The sequence below is a fragment of the Urocitellus parryii genome, chromosome 9, assembly GCF_045843805.1.
Source record: "Urocitellus parryii isolate mUroPar1 chromosome 9, mUroPar1.hap1, whole genome shotgun sequence".
Lineage (NCBI taxonomy): Eukaryota > Metazoa > Chordata > Mammalia > Rodentia > Sciuridae > Urocitellus > Urocitellus parryii.
The window spans coordinates 15,117,976-15,142,021 of NC_135539.1; the positions used below are offsets into that span (position 1 = coordinate 15,117,976).

A 24,046-nucleotide genomic window follows, 5' to 3' on the forward strand; every position below is an offset into this window, starting at 1 on the left:
CCTTCAAAAAGATCTGAGCTCAAAAGACACCTGCCCCCACCACTTCACCTTGCACAAGAGCTCCTTTCCTGATGCCTTTCTATGACAGCCTGCTGTCTGGGTCCTTCACAGCGTGTACCATGGTGTGTCATTTTGATTTTTCAGACCAATTTTAGAATATAAACCCCACAAGGTCAAGGACAATACCTATCTCACTGGTTCTCAACGGGGATCAGTTTTGCACCTCCCCCCCCCCCCCGCCATCATCGGGGGATACTTGGCAATGTCCAGAGATGATTTTATCTCAAGGAGGAGGAAGGTGCTGGTGGCATCTAACAGGGAGCAGCCGGGGACACTGCCAAACATTCTGCAATGTACACACACAACAGAATGGTCAACCCCTGAACATCAGAAGGCCAAAATGGAGATACCCTTGCCACCGTGTTCACCTTTGAATCCTTAGCACAAAGCACAATGCCTTCAACCTACTAGATGTTCAATAGGTATTTAGTGTATTGGTAACTAAAGAACAGCTGAGCTGAGCAAACCCCGCAAAAATATTGTCTACATGCTGTGTTTATCCTCTTGTGTTCTTTTCCTCCTTAGGAAAATAAGAGTAGGTTATTTTTATAATGGGACCCACCCAAATTAGTCATGTCTTCCATGGTCAAGATAATAGATTTCTGGAAAATCATTCCTAAGCAGGATTCTCTGGTTTTGCAAATAAAAACAGCAATAGCAATGTTTTTTTTTTTCCCATGGGAATTGAGAGGGGAATGTCTGCCTTGAAGTGAGACCAGATAATGGTTATTGCAACATTGTACATCTATCTACCTGGGGGCTTTCATTATCTAACCACCAAAATGGTCTGATGTAATGTCTCACGAACTTGAAGTCCATAATTGATCAGGACTCTACAGGGTGCACCTTCTCAGTTCCTGCACAGAAATAGCAATGTTCTTGGAATCCTTTTGAAACTAGAGGAAAGAAAAGAGGGAGGCACTGGTTGTGTAGAGTCGATGTCCAGGACATTGATCTAATCACTTTATGTTTTGTAGCATGAAGAAAAACACTGATAGAGATCCAAGGAAGCAATTGACCCAGAAGAATATGAATGGACCCAGCCAGAATCCAGACAATGGATTACTGGTCACCCACGTTAACCAGACCCAGGACTTACTGGTAAAAACCAAGGCACTTTTAGTGAGTGGTGACATGTCACAGCTAGGGCACAGAGAACACCATCAACTCTGGGTATTTCTTTCTTCACATAGGATCCCCAGACTAAAAAAAAAAAGGTTAATTAAGCATTCATCTCTAATCCCCTGCCTTTAGAAATGAATGAAGAAAATCTTTATGTTGTTCGTAGGAATTTTATAGTCTTTTCGGCCACATCATTAAATATTCAGGAGTCTGTCAAGATTCTGATCATGTTGTCAAAGTCCGTAAAGTATTTTATTCTGAAGTTCCCCTTCCTAAGACTTTTTTTTTTTTTAATTTTAGGATTCCCTAAAATTTAGATAGAAAATTCTGTTTCAGAAAGTGCTGGTAAAGCAAGAGAGTCGTGACAGAATTAAGCTCTAGAATAGACAGACTTTGGTATTAGGCTGACTCTCCATGTATTAGCAAGCTGCTTTCCAGAGGGGGTGGGACTGTCTAGAACATTCATTCTACAATGGAAAGAGCCACCATGGCTGGTTGTCAGGTGCAAGGCTATCCCACAACCATCTGCTAACCTACTAGAATATCTAGAATTTAAATATGGTACCTTTGAATGGTAATCCGTTTAAAACCATACCTTCTAATGCTGGTAATTATACAACCAGAAGAACAGTCCTATTTTCTTTTCTCAAGTTTTGGCATTTATGGGAATGCAAGTTTAATTAAAAGGAAATGAGGAAAGGTCAACAGCGTCTTGAAATGCTGAAGAAATCTTCAGTGATTTCAAATGTTGATGACATGGTTCTTTATTCCAACTAACATCATATCAAAATGTGAGGTGACTTCCCAGGTGTACAAAGGACCACTCTTAATTTATCAGCCACATTCAGAGTCTCCTTTTCCTCTCTGATAGAGAGTTGTAGGGAAGAGGGAAGGAATCGCCCAACACCGCTCCACGTAAAGCACCTACTTTCATATGTAACGAACAGTCCAAATCTCAAATGTGGTTAAGAGTAGATCCCCAAATATTAGTAACTCAAAATCCACTTCCTCCAACATGAAAGATCATTTCAAATGCAAGGAAGATGGAAGATGAAATGCTCGCAAGCTCAGAGGTCCCAGCCAGTCCTTAAAGATGAAAAGAGTGACATCTAGTGTTCGCAGGAGGCAGAGCAGCATTTCCTGAAGTCTAGGACAGGGACCTTGCTATTAATGGGTGCCTTTCAAGGGCAGGATGTTGATTAGCATGGAATCACAAAAGGAGCAAGTTTTCAGTCCTTTCTCTCATTCTTTCAGGAGATAAGCAGTTCAGCACTGGCATAGTGTTATGGTTACAAGCATGACTTGAGCTTCATAAGCCTGGGATTGAATCCCAGCTCCACCATTACTAGCTGTGTGGCCTTGGGCAAATCACTTAAGTGCTCTGTGCTTCAGTTTCCTTGTCAGTAAAATGGGGTTATGATGATGATGAACCTACTTTGTAGAGGTAAACAGGTTAATGTATGGAAAATACTTGACATTAAGTGCTGCTGAGGTTTTGCTATGATTATTGAGCATGTTTTTCATGCTTCCTTCATACCTGCAATTTCCTTTTGGAACAGAGGACAGAGCAGGTCTCAGGCACAGAACGAAGGCACGGATGCTATCTAGAGGGAAGATAGTAGCAGTGTTTTATTTTCATTGTTTTTGCTTTTGGTGGGGGGGGCATTTATGACCAAACCTCAGGGGAAAATAAGGATCATGGTGGAGAATTGTTTGTGCAGGGACACTCAAGGTTATATTCTATAACCATAGCTTCACAATGCCCATTATACAGATGGAGAAAGGGAGGCAGTGCCCCGTCACGAAGCTAGGAAATGGAGAATGCCTCTACCTGGGCACAGTAGCTCATCCAGCCGCCAGACAGTGTCCATCTCCTCCCCCACACCCCGCCCACTCCCAGGAGAGCCCTGGCACACACAAGGTCCAGGAGAACCCACTTAGGGTTCAAACATCTTTGAATCTGGCCTGGGGTCCCAGCCCGGTTTTAAAGAGTGCTCAGACTCACCCCACAGTCCTTAGATACCACTGGAGGAAAGGGTGTCACACATGGGGCCGAGCTGGGGTCTCACCCCCCAGCTGAATCCTGGCCGGCTCTGGCAACACTTGGGACCTCTGTGCACAGAAACTGCAGTCGTTGTCCTGGAAGCTCCTTCAGAGTCTCCACCTGATCCAGGCTGTGGGGAGAGGGGTCCGTCCAGCCTCTTCTTGGGTCCCACTACCCCATATGCTTTGCGCTCCAACACGCAGCGGCCTTTCTGGTCTTCAAGCCCTACCCACCCCCAGGCCTCCACCTGGAAGGTGAATTTCCAGCTCAGGTGACTAATAGGCCTCCTCATCTCCACCCAGTCATTTTCCATCAACTTCCCCCCGCTCTGTTCTCTTCATGGCTCCTCTCTGAGACTGTGATGCACGTTGATGCCTTCCCAGTTTACTGCCCACAGGGTCCAGTTCAAGGTAATGGCTCAGAAATACCCACTGGAAAGGGAAAGGCAGAAATGCCAGGCTCCAGAAGAGGTGAGCAGACCAGGCCGACTCAGCCCCACACCAGGATTCGCCACCTTCCGGCTCCCAGAAAGCACAGCCCATGTCCAATTCTTGTCATGACAGATTTCAGCTCCACCACCAAGTGCACCGTGTACATTTTGAGCTTAGCAGTCTGTAAGTGACACAAAGGTCACTAGGTCCCAGCAGGGGAGCGCCGTCCCTGTCATGGCCTCAATCCTTCAATGCCTAGGAAAGTCTTCTAAAACATCCACAGCTGGACAGAATCACCCCACTTTTCACATCCTAAAAGGTCCTTTAAATGTTTAAAGGACCTTTTAGAATGACGGGCAGCAGATCTCGCTCACCTGAAAAGGTACAGAGAATACAAGTGTGGAAATAAATAGAAGACCCACCAAATGACCCCACCATCACTTGTGTTTTGCAGAGATTCAAAGGCAGGTGGGGAAAGGGGGAAATTTGTCATGAAAAAGGGGAGACTTCGGCTGCAAGTCTGAGGGTGTCGTGTGAGGTGCCTGGAGATGAGCTCATGAGAAGCAGGCATCATCTATGACTGGTTTGGGGACATTTGACTTTTCTCTGGTTGGTCCTGAGTTGGAAGTGGGAACAAAAATGTAGGGAAGTTGCTGGCTGCAGTCGCACATGCCTGTAATCCCAGAGGCTCGGGAGGCTGAGGCAGGAGGATCACGAGTTCAAAGCCAGCCTCAGCAACTTAGCAAGGTCTAAGCAACTCAGCGAGACCCTGTCTCTTCTAAATAAAATATTTTTTTCAAAGTCTGGGGGATGTGGCTCAGTGATTAAGCACCGATAGGTTCAATTCCTGGTATTCCCCCATCCCCAAATTGGGGAAGTTAACAATCAGTGACTAAATCCTGACTACTTGGGGCGAATTGCTGCAGAGGTTGTGGCTCAGAGTTCTATGATCGTGTTGTCTGGCCACTGTGTGGGGGCATAGTCATTTACAAGGCAGGCTGTGGTGTGACCCTAGAATGGCAGAGGCACGGGATGGGGAATGGGTTGGGTGTCCAGAGCCACTGGCCCAGAGTACTGGCCACCCATCCATTTGTTTCTATAGCAGGGAGAATTTGCAGAATGCCTTAGCGGGGGATCTGGCACCCCTGGGGTATCCACGTGAAGAAAACCAAGGCATCCTTGTCCCTATCTCACACACAGTCTTCTGTCTGACTCTGGTTTCTGTCTTGCAGAAGCTGCAGGAAAGCAAGGATCAGTCTTCAGTTTTGGAAGAATCTGAAGACTGGCTTTCAACGCACAGTTTAAAGTTTGAGAAACTCACCCTGGCTGACCTGATCAGTCAGGGCACAGCCATGCTGTAAGTCTGAAGCCATTCCCCTCACTCCTGAGAGCTGCATGATATGCCCCACCCCCAGTCCTGAGAGACCCCTTCATCAGGCTTTAATTTTTCAGGGAAGAGAGCTGCAATGTCACCCAAAAAGTGCGCTTCTGCACCCACACCATCCACCGTTTTGAATCAAAGCTTTCTGAGTAAGTATGTTTCTCAACGTCCTCCCATAACCCAGTGCTCAAGAGTCAGGTTGTTCCCCAGCCTGAAAGTCACTGTGTTCCAACACCAATCTCACAGGAGCTTGGGCAGATCTCTTCCCACCTGTAGCCCCAGTTTTCCCTTTTCTCAAGTTTAAAGGTTGGACCAAATGAGTCTTACAGTCCTATAGTCCCTTTGGATGAACCCATAAAACCTCATCCGTTTCTTTTGATGTTTAATGGTTAAGAGAGACTACTTTTAAAGCTGAGCATGGTAGTGCACGCCTGGAATCCCCAGAAAATCAGGAAGCTGAGGCAGGAGGATCACAAGTTTGAGGCCAGCCTCAGCCATTTAACAAGGTCCTGAGTAACTTAGTGAGACTTTGTCTCAAGGTAAACAATAAAAAGGGCTCAGTGGTAAAAACACCCCTGGGTTCAAGCCCCAGTACCAAAAAACAAAAGCTACTACTTTCAAGTTCAAATTGGTTGGGCTCATACCTTTGCAATGTATGTCAAAAATATGCATACACCCCTCTCCTGAACTGATTTGATAGTACAAGAATATGTGCAAATACATACACACATGCATACAGATATGTCTCTGGATAAACAATAGACAGACTGACAGATTAGGATGGTCCTTTCATCCTAGTTATAGCAATCTAGGATCCACAATTATTGTTTTACTGAGGTTTTTTGAAAGGTGGAGATGATGATGATGATGATAATAGATAATATTTAATTAATGTGTCACAAATTCTGCTAAAGGATGTATTTCACCTTTACAACAACCCAAAACTTTGTATTACTCTCACACCAGCTAATCAAAAGTCAGTTGCTAAAATGATCATTCACAGAATTGACCAATTTGCCAAATTTATCAAAACATTTTAAAGGTAAATTTTATAGCAATTTTTATTGGGTTAGAAGATTAAATGAGTTTTGAAGAATTCTGTGATATTTGAGTTGACTGGTTTTAATTGTGAATCCAGCACTTTATGGAATTTTCTAGTCTATTAAGCTAATTGGTCATTTGGCAACTGGATCATCAGAGAATTGACTTACAGTGAGTTGAGTTTGGACAAATCGACTTGGATAGAATGCTTTATTATCTGCTTGCTGAAGATGACGCAGCACTGGGGCTCAGAGAGGTCACCATACCTGCCCAAGGTCATACAGCTAGTGATAGGCAGAGCTGGCTTTCAAGCCCAAGCCCCTCTCATTATGAAGCTCATATTCTTAGCTCACGTCTACCCACCCACCACTTACACATCTACCCACCACTCCTTGCCCCACCATTTTATATTTATGGGTTTTCCTTGCTCTTCTCTGGTCCCCAAATCTACCTGCCCGCAGTGAGTGCAAGTCAGTTAAACTCAAATGACTGGGTCTTTCCCTTGAGTCCCCATCATGTGCTACTGTCCAACCAGTGACGGGAATGGCTGGCTTTGCATTAAGAGAACATCAAGAAATTCCTCTGGCTACTTTTTGCAAACCAATATTTTGTTACCCAGAAGCTTCTGCTGAACAACCTTGGTTGAGCCTTTAGGATCAGTCTCCAGGAGACCAGGGGTGGTTGCATCTGAGAAGACACAGATTTGAGCAAATACAAGAATGTTCTTCCACCTTCCTCATGAGCAAGTCCCCCGACCTCCTGGATCTCCCCTCACTCTGCAGCTTGCCCCTCGTCCCACCAAGCAGCCACTGATAATGTCGCCAGCAGAGCAGCCTCTGCACTCAGTATCTTCCACATACCCTTCAGGATTTTACCTGGCTTCCTGGCAAACTCAGAGCTGTATTTAATTTCTCTTGGCCAGATTTTGCCTAGATTTTTAAAAATCCCACCCACACCTTCCTCCTGTGGGTGTAAGTGGCTGTTGCTCAGCCGACTGTGGTGATGAGTCTTTCTGGTGTCTTGACAGAGTTATTGAACGCTACCAGCAGAGAATCCAGTGGCTCACAGAAAACAGCAAGAAGGTAACAGACGCGGATCTTGTTCTTTGTCCCTTTCCACTCATTCTGTCTGTACTGGTTACAATTCTTTCAGCTGCAAACGACAGCTCTCCAACTTAAACGGGCTTAAGTTAAAAAAGAAACTTGTTAATCTCCATGGATGAAGTTGTACCCAGACACAGCTGGACCCGAGTGCAATTTGTCTGGGCCCTGCTTTCCTGAGGATTGGTTTTGCTGCCAGGAGGGCTCACCCCAGGGTTGGGAAAGAGGGCCACCAGCAATCTAAGCTTCCATGTCACTAGCTAGACAAGTCCAGTTGAAAGGGACCTCACTTCCTGTTCCCTCCCAAGGCCTGGGATTGATTCTTACTGGACTAATTTAGAAAAATCACCATGACCAAGAGGTGAGAAATGCTACCTGGCTAGGCTGGAGCCTGCGCTCATCCCTGTGGCTCAGTGGTTAATCACCCCTGAGTTTAATCCTTAGCACCTCCCTCTAAAAAAAAAAAAAGAAAAAAATTATCTGAGTACATGGAAGAGGGAATCGAACAGGAAAATTCAGCAGCCAATAAAGTCCAATAAAGTCGATTTAAGACAAAAACATCCAATGGCACCTACTGCCTCTAGAGAACTCTCAATTTCATATGAATAAAAAGTTCCAGTTGACATGCCACTCTGACAGAAGGGCACTAGAGTACAGAGTCCAACAGCATTGACATGCATATGGTAATCGCCTTTAGAAACTCAATTAGAAACACACAGAAATAGCACAGCAGCTGTGGAGCCCAGCACATCTGCCTTTGACTGGTAGTCAGCAACATAAAAAGGGGCATAGAGAAATTAAGATAGGCTGATGTCATTAGACTTCAAACTTCATCTCTTACAAAGGATGCTTTTTCTACAGTCTCCAGATTTTTCTGTAATGGGCAGCCCTCACTTTATGAGAGTGCACAGTAGTGCTAACGAAAAAGAACTTCTAGAAACTAGGCTGCCATGCACGGCCTGGGAGCAGATAATGCCCAGAGCTGAAGTCAGGACACAGGGTTTTGCTTTTTCCCCCATAAAATGGTCGGGGGGGGGGGCTTCCACCTGCTCCTGCTGCTGCTTGTTGAGTTAAGAGGGTGTTTGCACCTCTGTTTCATGCAGAGCTGCTCTGTGCATGGCCCAGGAGAGCCACAGAGTTGTGATGCTTGTTTCTGAATGCCTTCTTGGTTTTAGGTGTTTGGCTCCATCAAGGGGGCCAGGGTGGGCATCCTCCTTGATGCATCAGCATTTGGCAGTGGCCCTCGGAAGGAAGAATTCCAGAATGACTTCATGGTAAGTCTTCCCCCCCCCCCCCACCCTGCACAGGAGATACCTGGAGTCACTCCCCCACCCTCCCGGGCTTTGTTTACAACAAATGCAAAGCAGAGTGTTCTGTGAAGAACCCGGCTGCTTAATTAGCACCTACAGGAGAGAAATGCATTGGATTCTGCGAAACCTCACCCCATTTTCAGTTGCAGTGCGAACTTCTAGTATTCTCACCACCAACCAACTAGACTTTGCCTCGAGAGCCCGCAGTTCCCTGGAGAGAGGATGTGAAGGCGGGAATCAGTTGGGGGCTGACTCCAGCCCCGGATAGCACTAGGATCCTGGTCTTTTCTGGAAGGAGGGGCTATTCTGGTTTCTTTGGTGTATCCAGAGTAGAAAAGCTCAGAACTCTAGAGTCAGATGATGAGACAAACCCAAACCCCCACTGGGCCGTGGACCTGGTATCTCAGGTCTCCAGTGCTTAACTACCTTCTCTGTGAAATGGGAACAAGAACTCAGCTACCTAACAGGGCCACACAGAAGGAGTTTGTTCCAATAAAGTGCTCAGTACCAGACCTGGCAGAGACAGAAACTGCTGTAGTCTCTGAGGAGAGGTGGAGGGGTATTATGGAAATCCCTAGAGCTTTAGGGAGACCATAGCAGCAAAACCCCTCTCTTTTATCAAGCCAGGCACAGGCTCAACGTGGCCCAGCTTGTTCAGCTGTCCAGAGTTGTCCCCTGTTCTGGGTGTCAGGGGACAGATGTCTATGCAAGCTCCTCTCATGATAAGTCCTCAGGGCTGAGTTTCCAAAGATTCCCCAGGCCTGGTGGTCTAACGCTAGGCTCATGTTGGTGGCAGGAAGGTGACATTTCTATCTGACCAGGGAGGAGGGAGGAGCTGCCGCTTGAGGGCACTGAACAGGCTCCATTGCCAGCCCTCATGCCTTTCAGTGATGCCGCTGTCACCCGCGACCCCACCCCTTGTAGCAGCTAGGCGCCCGCGGTCCAGCCACAGCACATGCTGAGACAGGCGGCCAGCCAGCTCCCCTCACCACGTGAGACCCAGTGGGCTGGAAGCTTGGGGATGGCCATCAAGCCAAGGCTCAGAGCCTGCATTTCAGCACAGCTCACGCCCCACCCCAGAGGGTCCCGCTAAGGCTGGAGGGGTGACACCAGGCTCCTCGTGGCCCCTGGCTCTGTGAGCCAGTGATGTCCTTTTGTCTGGCAGAGCCTCATCGATGAGCAGCTGAGCCTCAAAGAGAAGCTGTATGTCCTGTCCTTTGGCACCACCATCGATCCCCTCTGGCCAGACCCCATGGAAGTCAGCACCGTCACGTGAGTGCTCCCAGCCTCCACCAGGACTTTCCGCTTTCCTCCTTAAGCGTCAGTGTCTTCTTCATCGAGTGTGGACCCCCATAAGTGAATACAAAGTGACCAGTTCGCAAAAGCAGAAGCTCAGCCAGCCAAAAATTGGGGGGGAAATGGTCACCGCGCAAATGACCAGCCCACAAAATGAAAGACAAGATACTTACAAGGCATGATTTTTGTCCAGCAAATTAGCAATGATAGGTTTATTATTATGAAAGTAACATGCATGTTTTTAAAAATTCAAACAGTAGGAAACATAAATAATAACGAATCTCCCCCTCACTCCAGCTTCCTCCTCACTTCCCTATGATAGTTTGGTTTATCAGGGGTCTCCCTGTGCTGCCTAGGCTGGTCTGGAACTTCTGGGGTCAGGGGATCCTCCCACCTCTGTCTCTGGAGTAGCTGGCAATACCAGTGTGCACACTGTGCCTGGCTTCTGGTTATACTCATACTCACATAGGGACAGGACATGTGAGTGCTTTTGCAGACAGACTGAATATTCATGCCTTTGTATATTTGAACATAAGCTGGAGCAGGTAACATTGTTCTGCACCTTGATCATTCACCCACTCTAGCAGTGCCTACAGATCCATCTCGCTCTTCCTGATGGCTATGAAGAATTCTTCTGCATACCTGTCCTTTATTGGGGGATTCTAGTTTGGAGTTTTGTGGGGTGGAAAGGAGGTTTGTATGAATTCTTACTTGTGCCATATGTAGAAACCTCTTTTCCATGAAGAGGATGTCCCCTAGTACGTACTGGGTGTGGTACTGGGTGTGATACTGGGTGCTTCTCGTGGATGTCGTCTTAATATTGACACCTGAGAAAATAGAGCCTAGATTGGGTTCCCAGCTTAAATTCCTGGAAAGGAAACCCCGTTCCCCAGTACCAGCTGTGAAAGGGAATCCTTCCACATACAGAGATGGCCTGGGCTTGGGCAGCTCTGGCAAGATCCCAGCTCTGATGGTCTCTGGTGGAATCTGACAAGTCCTCTAACTCTCGTTTGCAGAACGAGGCCAGTGGTACCTACTCCTCCCAGAGTTGTCACGATGAAATGAGAAATAGGTACCTGGCCGGGACAGGTGCTCAGTGAACGTGAGCATTCTGTATTCTCTTTTGCACTCCAGTTGGGTCGCCATTTTCTGGACCTTGAGTTCCTCCACTCCATTCATTCCTGGGCTTCCCTTATCATGTCCCTATGTCATATCCCTGCCACAATGTGGCACTTTTACCATATCTTTATATTAACTCTATTTATTATTGAAGGCAATTTTCTATCAAGACTATAACCAAGAATCACACATCACGTGCCATAATTAGACAGTAACCATAAAAATAAATATAATGAAATATTGAATTCCAGCTAGAAACTGATTGGCTAGAGAAGGTGCTAGGCTGGGACTTGTTCTCTCTGTTCAAAGGGAGACTTGGATTAGCAGAGTGCTTGGCTAGAGTGGGGTTCTGTCCGCATGCTGTGGGGGGCAGAGGGAGGTGACCAGACAGCTAAAGTAACAAGTGACAGTCTCATTAGTACCAAATGGAGATATACTTTCTTTTCTTTTTCCTTTTGGTGGTGCTAGGGATGGAACAGCCTAGCACCACCAAAAGTGTTCCACCACTGAGCCACACCCCAGCCCAATTTTCCCTTTGTCAGCCTGAAAAAGTGGAAAGGGCAGAATGTTGCCCTTAGTGCCCCGTGAGGCATGTGGCTGTGCAGCTAAGTCCCGTGTGAGAAGGGACTTCTTCCTTGGCCACATGCCAGCTTTCAGGGTTATGGGATTAGTTTTGTGCTTCACACTGAACTCTAGATTCCAGGAAAGTGGGGTGAGTATGGTAAAAGAAAGGGACTCAGCCACAGCCCCTCAAACAGCAGAGACATGGCAAGCTCAGGCTCTAGAGTCAGACTTGATTTGAAATCTCATTTTTATCAGTTGTTTTTAGTATCACCATGGACCAGTCCTAACTCTGAGCCTCAGTTTGTAAGCCTCATCTATAAAATGGGAATAAAGGCACCTACCACAATGGTTATCATTAGGGTTAAATGAGCTAATATTTGTCCTAAACCTGGCACCTGGTAAGAGTCCACACAGAGACAGTTTGTTCAAGGGTGGATCACATATGTGACGTGGTTCCATAAGATGGTAACTGAGCTGAAAGATTCCTACCACCTACTGACATAGCTGTTGTAACAGTGCAATGCTCATGCATTTGTGGTAATACTGCACTGCCAGACATATAAAAAGAGAACACAGCTGGGCACACTGGTGCACTCCTATTATCCCAGTGACTCGGAGGCTGAGGCAGGAAGATTGAAAGTTCAAGGCCAGCCTCAGCAAATTAGTGAGGCTCTAAGTAACTTAGTGAGGCCCTAAGCAACTTAGAACTTGTCTCAAGATAAAAAATAAAAAGGGGCTATGGCTCAGAGGTAAAGCACCCCTCTCTTCAATCCCTGGTACCAAAAATAAATAAAGAAAATAAAGAAAAATAGAACATATACAATTCTGTATAGTACATAATACTTGGAAATGATAATAGATGACTATCTTTCCAGTTTATGTGCCTACTATGCTGTCCTTTGTGTGGGTGTGATTCTGGGATAAGCCCAGGGCTTCATACATGCCAGCCAAACACTCCACCATTGAACCACACACCAGACCCTGCACTGTGCCTCCTCTTGAGCATATTCCTTCACAGCGAAACAGTGTTCAGTTTCCACCAGGAGCAGCCTCATCTCAGGCTCACCTCGTCTCTCCATTACATCCCTTCCTCGAATGCTTGATTTGATTTCCTGTGGTTTTGCTCAAAGGAGCAATAGGCTACACTGCATACCACCACCACAGGGCCCAGGTGTGTGGTAGGACACACCCTCTGGTTTGTGTATGTCCAGTCTGTGATGCACACTTAACAACGAAATCACCAAAGTTTTTCAGAACGTTCTGGTCATGACGCGGTGCATGAGTGTAATCATCTTGCTGCTGCTGTGTCTTCCCAGGCTCCAGGAACTCAAGCTCTGGGTAAAGGAACAGCAGCCTGAGGGAGGCAGCAATTTACTACAAGCCCTGAAGAAAATTTTCACACTAAAGGGGCTGGATTCTCTGGTGATTATAATGGGAAGCTGGTAGGTCCTCTTTTCCTAAGCGGGTAATAAACTACGTGAAATGGGTTGAAGAAGCAAAACACTGTGTGAGGAAGGATCACCATGCATGGTTCTCCACACATGCTCGAGAGAGGATCATGTTTGTGGGTCACCCACCCACAGCTAGGACAGGGTAGCTGGGCCTAGGGTCCACCCAGCCCTGCGCCTTACACAGGTGACCTGAGTCACAGTGGTCAGCTCAGAATGAGTAGATGTTCCCTGGGAATTACCATTTGGCTCTGGCATATTCTCAAGGTGATTTGACCTGGGGCATCTTCTTCTCCTCTTCTGTGTCCCCCCACCCCCAGCCCAGACCAGCCTTCTGAAATCCTGTCTGACTACATCCAACAATCCTCCATGGGAAGGGACCTCATCACCCAAGTCATCACCTACAGATGCGATGATCAGGTCCCCTCTGTAAGCACTTGGGATTCTCCTGGGTTCCCTTTGGACTTGGCAATAGTGAGCTGGGCTGGCCTTTGAGGCTTCGGGACTGGGCAGAACTCCCACACTGTGGACCAGACACCCTCCCTCTATCTACCTGTCTTGTTGGTAAAATGGGAAGCATTGGAGGCCAGGAGAGGGCTTGTCTGAGCATTGGTGTTACCCTAGCTAGCAAGGACTGATGCTGTGGCCATTCTGCAGGCTATCCTGAAGAACCTTGCAGAAGCACTCAGGGGCTACTACCACTGCTACAGCCCAGAGACAGAGGTAAGTTCTCTGCCATCATACTGCCCTTCCTGCCTGCCTCCAAGGCTCCCAGCTCATATCCAGTAAGTTCACACAGGTAAAATCAGGTTAAAATGAGTAGACGGGAAGAAAAGGGACAACTGGGGTCACAAGTGCTCCTTTGCCAGTGTGCATGGTGAGTTGATTGCACGCCTGGGAATCCACAGACTGGTTGGCAGAATCCCCTATCGCTATCCAGGTCCCATGAACCCGGGCCCAGCCTCTGTCTCTGTTCCCACCAGAGCACTGTGTGAAACTGACACCTCTGTTCTCAGTCCTGGAAAGACCCCTGCTACTGCAAGGGACCCACAGCTGGGCAGAAAAAGCAATTAGTCTGTTATGACTTGGATGTGAGCTGTCCCCCAAAAGCTCACATGTGAGACAATGCAAGGTTTGGAGGATAAATGATCGGATTATAGCCTTGCCCCCCAATCAGTGAATTGATCCCTGATGAGATTAACTAGGTGGTGATTGGAGGCAGGTGGGGTGTGGCTGGAGGAAGTGGTTCCTTGGGGGCGTGGCTATGGTGTATGTGTTTTGTATCTGGAGCATGGAGTCTCTTTCCACCTCCTGATCACCATGTGAGCTGCCTCCCTCTGCCACATTCTTCCGCCATGTTGTTCTGCCTCACCTGGAGCCCTGAAGAATAAAGCCAGCTGTCTATGGATTGAGACCTCTGAAATAAACCTTTGCTCCTTTATAGTTGTTCTGGTCAGTCCTTCAGTCACAGCAGTGAGAAAAACTGACTAAAACACAATCCTATACCAATCCATTAGTGTCCTTGACCCAGTTAACAGCTAAATATCATCCATATTCCTAATGGAGGTAACAATTAGAAAACATGAATAGATCCATTTGGCAGATTAAGAATCCTGTCATTGTTTGGCTAACAGGCTATGTCTGCTAATAACTGTGAATAACCATCAATAACTGTGTGCTTGCATCTCACAAGTGTGTTCAAGTGTCAGAAAGTCTAGCATTTCATACCAGGGAGTCAGGTCTGACCACGCCTCTTCTCACTACCTCACTGCCCAACCTCTTTGTAGGTGTCACAGGCTACAGGGGGGAAAAGCTAAAGAAAAAAAATACAGTGGGCTGCTTTAAGAAATATTGTATCTTAAAACCCGTGGCCCTTATCAGTTGCCACGGTGGAGGGATCTGTTGTTTTACTCTCTTATTGAAGAAATGGGTACAAAGAATTTTATCGGAGAACTTTGGCAAAATAGATAGCACATGTCCTATTTAAAGAGATGGCCTCTGTTCAGCGCAGCCACTTGCTGTTGTGTAGAAACGTGATCCCCATCTTACCAGGTCTTCCAATTTGTCAAGAAGAGTCAGAAATATGGGTTTTTTTCCATTATATTTTTAAAAACCGAGGTAAATTCACATAATATGAAATTAATCATTTTGAACAATTCAGCGACATTGAAGACATTCACAAGGTTGGACAACCCCACCTCTAGCTAGTTCCAAAATGCTTTTATCACCTGTTTTAGTCAGGTCTGTCGTCTCTGTGACCAGAAGACCTGACAAGAACAATTAGTGGAGGAAAAGTGGATTTGGAGCTCACATTTTTGGAGGTCTCAGTCCATAAATGGCCGGCTCCATAGCTGTATTACTCAAGGTGTAGTAGAACATCAGAGTGGAAGAGGGTGGTAAAGGAAATCTTCTCAGAATATGGCACCAGGAAGCAGAGAGACTATAGAGCAGGGACAAAATACATACCCCAAAGGCACACCCTGCAGTGACTCACCCTCCAGCCACAGCCTACCTGCCTACATACAGTTATGACCCAACGAATCCCTACCAGTGGATTCGTGCACTGATCAGTTAAGACTCTCATGACCCAATCATTTCACTTCCAAATTTTTTCTTGAATTGTCTCACACATGAGTTTTTGGTGGGAACACCTTATATCTAAACCATAACATTAGCCCCAGAAGAGACCCTGTACCCACAAAGCATTCACTCCTTACTTCTCCCTCCCACCACTCCAAACTCCTGGCAATCACCAATCTGCTTCAGGTCTCTATGAATTTACCTGTTCTGGAATTTCATCTTTTGAGTCTGGCTGCTTTCACTTAGCGTGATGTTCTCAAGGTTTACCCATGCTGTAGCAGGTATCAGTACTTCATTCCTTTTTTTAGGGATGAATAACTCTCATTATCTGGAGAGACCACAATGATTGACATTTGGATTGTTCTCACCTTTTGACGGTCACAATGTTCCCACAAACATGGGTATATCAGGATCTCTGAGCCCTGTCATTTGGATGACAGAACTGAAGTGGAATTGCTGGACCCGATGGTAATTCTATGCTTAATTTTTTTGAGGAACCCGCAAACTCTTTCCATCACGGCTACACCATCACATTCCCACCAGCACTGAAGAAGGGTTCCAGTCCTCCTCAGCCTCCCAGCATTTACTATTTTTTGTTTGTTATTATTATAGCCATCCCAGTCAGTGCAAAGTGTTCTTTTACATTTTTAAAGTTAGAAAATCCTTCTGTTGTTTAGAAACACCGCAGGCCAATACTATACTTGTGGAACAAAACACGTTTGCAGGCTCAATTTAGCATGTGGCTTCCCAGTTTGTAACCTCTGGTTTAAACAGGCTGCCACTCAGCTTTGGGAATTGCCGGGTTACCTGTCCCTTTCCTGCCTTGGCCACTGCCGACAGCCAGCCACTTCTGAGGGCTGATCACCACCACCATCCCTTCCCCCCCCACCCCCCAGCTCTATACCAGTCGGGACATGGATGAGCTCCAGGCAGAAATCCAGAAGGCCCAGAGCCTCCTGGGCCACATGCAAGCGCTGCACCAGAGCAACCCCTGTGAGGAGCAGGCCTGTGCCGTGAAGGAGGTAGGGAGAGTTCAACCAATGGCGTCTGGGAATTGCCTTTTTACTTACACACTAACTGTGCAGTTCAGTCTCTCGGAGACAGTATTTCACTCTGCCACTGTGACTAGGAGAGACTGGGCTAGGTCAGGATTCCCTAAATGATATGGCCTGGGCATTAGCCTTGGGTTCTAAGCTCATGGTGGAGCTACCGCCATCTTGGAGTCTGTGGTAAAGACAGGAGGCGGGGGAAGGAGGATGGGAAAACGGAAGAGGAAGGGAGATACTGAGTATCTCTCACTTCCCTGGAAATTCCAAAAAATCTCCTAAGGAAGGGATGAGGAAGATGGGAGGGGAAAGCAGAACTGTCCTTTATCTACCAGGTCAGGATTTAAGACACTCCACTTAGGGGATTGGGCAAGTGCAGAAGGTTGAAGACTTTCCAGCTGTAAAATATGTTAGAAAAAAATTAGAAAAAAATTAAAATATAATTTTTAATGTATAATTTTTAATAATGTAAAATATGTTAGAAAAAAAATTAGAAAAAAAATTAAAAAATTAGAAAGCTCTTATGTGATAAGAGCTTTCTAATTAGATTTCCCCGGAGCTGGAGAAAGAACCGTTCACAAGTCTTTTGCCTAAACCTACAAGACATGATGCTCCTCTCTCAATTGAGTTCCCAAACTTGGACAAGACTTCTGCAGAGTGGCTAAAAATCAATGGCCTAAAAGGTAAATCCCCAAAGAGGGCAGAGCCCCAGGACACAGGTGACCAAGGAAAAGGCCTGGACCCGTAGGGGCTCAACCCAACTATTTAATTTTTTGCAGCCAAGAAATTAAGTCTCTATCAGGTTCTGGCACCCAACGCATTCTCTCCTGTAGAAGGATTCGTGCCCATTCTGCAGAAAACAGTATCATCAACTATCCACGAGGTATTTCAAATGCAGAGCTCTCTCCCATGCTCTGCAGGGGTGCTCCCTTGTGGCACTTCCCGTCTTCTGATAGGTTCAGGCAATGAGAGTCCTAAGTGGGCCATGGTGGGCCAGGGGGCCAGGCTTTTCCCCGAGGGCTCAGGATCACTCGCCAGATCCTTATAACAGGGCCAGGGTGCAGCTCAGTGGTACCTCATGCGTGTGTTTAGCATACTCTAAACCTGGGTTCATCTCCAGCACCCCCCCAAAAAAAAAACCAAACAAATCTACTGTAAAGATTTGGAAATGAAACTTGGAGCCAGGCTCAGTGGCACACACCTGTAATCCCAGCAGCTCTGGAAGCTGAGGCAGGAAGATCATGAGTTTAAAGTCAGCCTCAGCAAAAGCAAGATGCTAAGAAACCCAGTGAGACCCTGTCTCTAAATTTAAAAAAAAAAATAGGGCTGGGGATGTGGCTTGGTGGTTGAGTGCTCCTGAGTTCAATGCCCAGTACTCCCCAACCCTCAAAAAAAAAAAAAAAAAGAAAGAAAGAAAGAAAGAAAAATAAAACTTGGGAGATGGGACAGTAAATCAGGTACCATAGTCACCTCCTCCATGAAAGTTCTGCTTCAGAGAGGGCAGATGTGAGCTCTTTGTGTCTTCACTGTACCTCGTGCAGACTTTACGATGGCTCCTATCTCCTGTTAACCCATTTAGGTCCCCATGAAGCACAAGTCCTTTAAGAGGAACACTCTCTTCTCCAACTCTAGTCCCCCATGTCTAGGACAAGGAAGCAGCTAGTGAAGGCTCAGAGGATGGCTGGGTGGGTGAGCAGATGGAAGTAAAGAAGAAGGAAAAGGATGATGGATGGGTAGATGAGTGGAAATGGAGGTGGGTGTGTACATGGTTGGAAGAATGGAAAGGGGAAATGAAATGAGAGAAAACAGGAAGGAACAAAGGAAAAACTAAAGGATCAAAGGAGAAATCAAAGAAAGGATGGAAGGACTAATAGATCAGTGGGAAGATGGAAGGCTGAAGGACAGAGGAGTGGGAGGTGTGCAGTTGGAGCAGCAGATGCTGTAGTGACAGAGGTGTCTACAGTGGCTTGGTGGGGGAGGCAGGACCAGGATGGACACATTGGATATTCAGTGTCCCCAATGGCTTATCTGGGTTCCAAGAGCCTCTCAAGTGACCCCTGACCTGCCAGCTCCAGACCCAGCAATGGCCTGCGGTGGCGATGGTATGCGTGTGGTGGGCAGGGAAATCCCACCCAGGTGTGCTCAGAGCCCACCTCTCTCTCCTGCGTCTCAGTTGACAAGTCCAATATCCAAATTAGATTTAAAATCCTTCCCCCAACTCCCGCCTCTGCTCACCTGCTCCCTTTCCTGCCCACTCCGAGTGCAGAGAGCCATGGTACAGTTTGAGTGGCATGACGGGACAATGAAGAACGTCCACGTGGACCCGCCCTTCCTGTACGAGTACCAGGTCAGTGATGCCATCAGTCAGTCAGAGTATGGGGTACCAGGAGGTGCCATGGGCAGTGGAGTCTGAACTCCCTGCTGTAAAGAGAGCTCTGGTACCTTCCCGGGCTGGACCTAGAAAACCCAGCAAGAGTCAGTGTCACCCTCTGGGGAACGATCTGCCTCCCTCACCACTCAAGGCCGCCAGAAGACTTTGACCCTTCCCTCCCTAGGCCTGGGGCCCACTCACCCTGACTCAGGAGGCTGTTGATGCTGCCTAGATATCAGAGCCTTGACCACCATCTCCAGAAGCCAGTGGAATGTCCCCCTCCCCACAGACCTCTGAACCGCCACCCTTTCACAGTGATCATTGCTTCTACAGAAGCAGCTCAGCGGAGCCCTGCAGCTGTATGAGAGGAGGATCGAGTGGCTCTCCCTGGCCAGCAGAAGGATCTGGGGCACCGTCTGTGAAAAAAGGTACCTTCCCCCCAAGCAGTGCTCTTGTCCTTCACAGGTGTGGCGTGTGGGCACGACATTTACCCGCCTCGTGACTCCCTGTGGGTGGCCTCAGAAGCTATCACTTAGATTAGGTGTCAGTAATCGTTCAGCAGAACCCCCAGAAGAGGAAAAGGGGACCCCACCATCCCTCCACACCAACACCACCATCACGTGTCACTCAGGATTCTTTCTGTTAAAAAGCAACAGAAACTAAGTGCGAATTGGCTGAAACCAAACAGAGAAGCCTGATTAAGGTGCCTGAAAATTCTAGAAGAGATCTGATAGCCATCTGCAGGCGTAGCTGGATCCAGAGGCTCAGCCATGTCAGGAACCTGGGTCTCGGCTCTGCTTTCTCTCTGTGACAGCCTCCCTGCTAGGAGGGAAACGGAGGCCTGAAGCTCCAAACTAACTCTCTTCCACCTTAACACCCCCAAGACTTCCACGGTCCACTCATCGGGCCAGGGAGGTGAGAGGTTCTCATGGTTTAGGGTCAAATGCTCACCCCTGAAGTTTTGGTCAGTTTCACCTGACTCAGGCTGATGGAAGCAGAGCTGTTTCCCAAAGGAAAATCAGGATGCTGTGGCCAGAAGGGGTAATGGAGGCCGAACAGGGACAGACAATATGTATGCAAACACAGCCATCCTCATCATACCTTATTTGATGCATTGCTATTTGCAAGGCATTATCTTTATAATACTAAACATCTTTACATAATTCAGTCCTCAAAGCAACTCTGCAAGGAGACTTCTCATATAGTTTTTAGTGCTTTGTGACTTGGCCACATAACCTAAGGCCCAAGGCCACATGGCTGGTAGGAAACAGGGCCTGAGCAAAGATCATCTGATTCTAGGTCAGAAGGATTTTCTTCTACCATCCACAGCTGTCTCAAGAGGAGGATGGGGGAGAAGGTGGACTAAGATTAGAAGTAGTAAGAGGAGAGGAAAATGGACCAGGGCTGGGGATCTTCAACCAGAAATCACCAGGAGGATACACCTAACTCCTCATCTTTCTTTCCTTGTTTTTGCTTTCCACACAGCAACCCTGACCTATTAAAATATTCAAGGCTAGTTCTTTAAAACAAAAAGGTTTGTGAGAATCAGGGTATGCAGTCCACCACCCTTAAATCAGGCCCACCGAGACCTGGCTTATTCCATTACAGGGAGAGAAGGATCCGAGACCGCCCCCCCCCCACCCAGCCTACTGTTGTCAACCCATCTCTCTTGGCCTCACACCATGGGGGAGATTGGAGCCAGCTATGAACTTGGCATGCGAAATCCCCCTGGAAAAAGCCTTAAATAGTAAAATGGAACAAAATGAACATTATCTGAGAGATTCGGTTCTCCTCTGAAAGCTCCTGTTTCTTTTTAGGGTGGTTATACTGCTGGATATCTCTGTGACCAATTCCATGTACATTATTCATATCCAGCACTCCCTGCGGCTGCTGCTAGAGGAGCAAATGTCCAACAAGGACTGCTTCAACCTCATCGCGTGAGTGCCTGACCCAGGTTCCTGGAGGGGAGGGGGACACCTGGGGGCTGAGGTGTGGGCAGGAGGCTAGACCGGGGCACTGGGGGTCGCTGCACCCGGCATCCTAGGAAGGCCACCCTTTATCTGATGTGGAGATCTTGTTTGGGCCACTGAATAATGCAAAGGGTTGCAGGACTGTCCCCCTGGGGTGAAGGTGATAAGGGGCCCCAAAACACAGTGCCTGATCAGCCAGGATAAAGTAATTCAGCCCGACGCCCCATTTGGCTTCCAAGTCGATAGACACTACTAACAAGCCCTAGTATTTCAAGTATGTGGGATTCCAATTTTAAATTTAAATAAAAATGTTATACATATAAATTTAAATGTTATCTACCTATAAATGGCATACAATTTTAAAACTCTATGTAGTTTTATAAAAATTTTTAACTATTTAAAAACGGTATATAGCACATATAGTTTTAAAATTATACATTATATAGTTTTTAAAATTATAGATTGTATATGTTACATACATAGCTTCTAAAATAAAAAAAATATTTAAATATGGGCTGGGGCTGTACCTCAGTGGCAGAGTGCTTGCCTAGCATGTGTGGGGCACTGGGGTTCGATTCTTTAGCACCCATAAAAATAAACAAATAAAGGCGTTCTATCTGTCCAGCGACAACAGAGCATTCCCATCCTCCGGCGAGATCATCATATCCAGAGGGCCATTGGCCTCTCCCCAATGTCCTTCCCCACTGCTGATCTCACATTGAAGATGGAGTCTGCACGGAAGGCTTGGGAAAACTCCCCCAGTTTGCCAGAGCAGAGCTCTCCAGGGGGTGCTAGCTCGGGCATCCAGCCTCTGTCCTCGGTGGGCGCCTCCAGCGGGGTCAACTACAGCTCCTTTGGTGGAGTATCCATGCCACCCATGCCTGTGGCCTCTGTAGCCCCTTCTGCTTCGATGCCAGGCAACCACCTCCCGCCTCTGTACTTGGACGGTCATGTGTTTGCAAGTCAGCCCCGGCTGGTTCCTCAAACCATACCTCAGCAGCAGAGTTACCAGCAGGCTGCCGCTGCCCAGCAAATCCCCATCTCTCTGCACACGTCTCTGCAGGCTCAGGCTCAGCTTGGACTGCGGGGCGGGCTTCCCGTCTCCCAGTCTCAGGAGATCTTCAGTTCTTTGCAGCCCTTCAGGTCTCAGGTGTACATGCACCCCAGCCTGTCACCACCCAGCACCATGATCCTCTCTGGGGGCACGGCCTTGAAGGCTCCATACTCAGCATTCCCAGGCATGCAGCCTTTAGAGATGGTGAAGCCCCAGTCCGGCTCACCCTACCAACCCCTGAATGGAAACCAGGCCCTGGTCTACGAGGGCCAGCTCGGCCAGGCTGCTGGACTGGGTGCCTCCCAGATGTTGGACTCCCAGCTGCCACAGCTGACCATGCCACTGCCTCGGTATGGCTCCGGGCAGCAACCACTGATCCTGCCACAGTCCATCCAGCTGCCACCAGGGCAGAGCCTCTCTGTCGGGGCCCCCCGAAGGATTCCTCCACCTGGGTCCCAGCCACCAGTCTTGAACACCAGCAGAGAGTCCTCTCAGATGGAGCTGAAAGGCTTCCACTTTGCCGACAGTAAACAGAATGTTCCCACAGGAGGCTCCGTATCATCACCACAGACCTACAGGCAAAACGAGTGGATGAGAAGCCCAGCCTGGGAGCCGTGAAGCTGCAGGAGGCCCCCTCAGCCGCCCCCCAAATGAAGAGAACCGGAGCAATCAAGCCTCGGGCAGTCAAAGTAGAGGAGAGTAAAGCCTGAAGGTGCCTGGCCACAGCCTCGCCTCACCCTGACAGGGACAGTGCCACCACCCAGCCTGGGCCACCACTACTCGGAACCTCACCGGACCCACCGTCCGAGCATCTGGCCCAGACTGAGAGCTCTGCTCCTGCCCACTCCTCCCACTCCTGGAAGCTCATGCAGCCAGCTCGCACCGTGGACGCGTGGCGCCGACCTGCTTGCTTTGACATAAAAGAGCAATGGCTCCCTCCCTTCTGCCCCTCCTCCCCACGTGACTGTGGAGTGAGTCACCTCTGTGCAGTACAGACCTGCCCGGTCCAGTTCCCAGGCAGTGGCTGGCGGCTGGGTCTTTCTAGCCAGAGGCTTTTTGTTTTAAAAAGCAGCTAAGGTTTTTACAAAGGGGAAAGGAAAACAAAACGCCAGCTATGTCTGTATAGCTGAACTTTTATACGGTCCTCACTGTCCTCTCTGCCCCTCTGCTGTCCCCAGTGGTCTCCTCTTACCTCTGTCCTGTTTGATGCGTCGCTGCGATACCTTAAGAGATGCCTCTTAAGAATGTGCCCCATGGTCAGCCTTCGGGGTCACTGAGGTACCATCGTTGGGTGCTCCACTGCCAGCTCCCGCTTTGGCGGTGAGGTGAGTGGGGCAGCAGGTAGGTCAGCATCTCCACTGGGCCCAGCCCCAGGCTGGGAGTCGATGACGTTCTAGCTTAAGAATTAATTACATGGCATTTCTGTCTTGGGCTCTTATGAAGCCAGTGGACACAATGACTGTTGGGCACCAGAGGTGAACCTTGGTCATCAATGTCGTTGTCCAGATCGGCTGGGATGGCGCGAGCCGATGCTCCGTGGGTCCTGTCTGTGCTGTGCTTCCCAGGCCCCATACCCCCTCGGGCTCTGCTTCCACTCACCATCCCGTCCCCCGCCTTCTACAGCCTGTCACTTCCCTTTCTCCTTTTGCAGAGCCTGCTGCTCTCTCTGGATCCCAGTCCCTCCACCCACATACAGCGCACACAGCTCGTCATTAAAGCCACAGGCACATAAGACAGCTGCCCCTTGGGGTCTGCAAAGGCGTGTTTCCTAGATGAGGCTATGAGGATTTTTCCTCACCCTGTGCTTCAGTCGAGCAGCAGATCCCTGTTGTTAGCATGCAGGAGCCCGAGCTAAGCAGCAGGTGTCAGCGTCACTCATCCTACAGCCTGCCAGCCAGGCAGGGTCAAGGTGAAGGTGGGCTATGGGGCTGGCCATGGTTCTGAAGCAGCCAGGGCAGCCTACCCAAAAGGACAGCATCTTCTGTCTGGAGAGCTGCCCCTCACCAAAGATGTGGGCCCCTGCATGCTGGACTTCCTGCTTTCCAATCAGCCCAGACTCCATCATTCCCAGGAAGGTAAAGGGGGTAATTTCAGTTTCTCAAATGCTAT

The 24,046-nt window shown here is 48.1% G+C and overlaps 1 protein-coding gene across 1 annotated transcript in view; it reads left to right on the forward strand.

Annotated features, from left to right (window-relative positions):
* The first annotated feature begins 611 nt into the window (after positions 1-611).
* Vwa3a (von Willebrand factor A domain containing 3A) overlaps positions 612-24,046 on the forward strand; it is a 46,671-nt gene continuing 23,236 nt past the window's right edge. Inside the window, exons 1-16 of the mRNA XM_026392080.2 lie at positions 612-675; positions 1,037-1,161; positions 4,890-5,014; positions 5,110-5,187; positions 7,107-7,161; positions 8,355-8,453; positions 9,655-9,761; positions 12,785-12,910; positions 13,237-13,345; positions 13,574-13,639; positions 16,393-16,518; positions 17,090-17,225; positions 17,322-17,425; positions 18,809-18,889; positions 19,247-19,341; positions 20,731-20,850. Of these exons, the coding sequence (XP_026247865.2) occupies positions 612-675; positions 1,037-1,161; positions 4,890-5,014; positions 5,110-5,187; positions 7,107-7,161; positions 8,355-8,453; positions 9,655-9,761; positions 12,785-12,910; positions 13,237-13,345; positions 13,574-13,639; positions 16,393-16,518; positions 17,090-17,225; positions 17,322-17,425; positions 18,809-18,889; positions 19,247-19,341; positions 20,731-20,850 (1,616 nt within the window). The remainder of the gene's footprint in view (positions 676-1,036; positions 1,162-4,889; positions 5,015-5,109; positions 5,188-7,106; positions 7,162-8,354; positions 8,454-9,654; positions 9,762-12,784; positions 12,911-13,236; positions 13,346-13,573; positions 13,640-16,392; positions 16,519-17,089; positions 17,226-17,321; positions 17,426-18,808; positions 18,890-19,246; positions 19,342-20,730; positions 20,851-24,046) is intronic.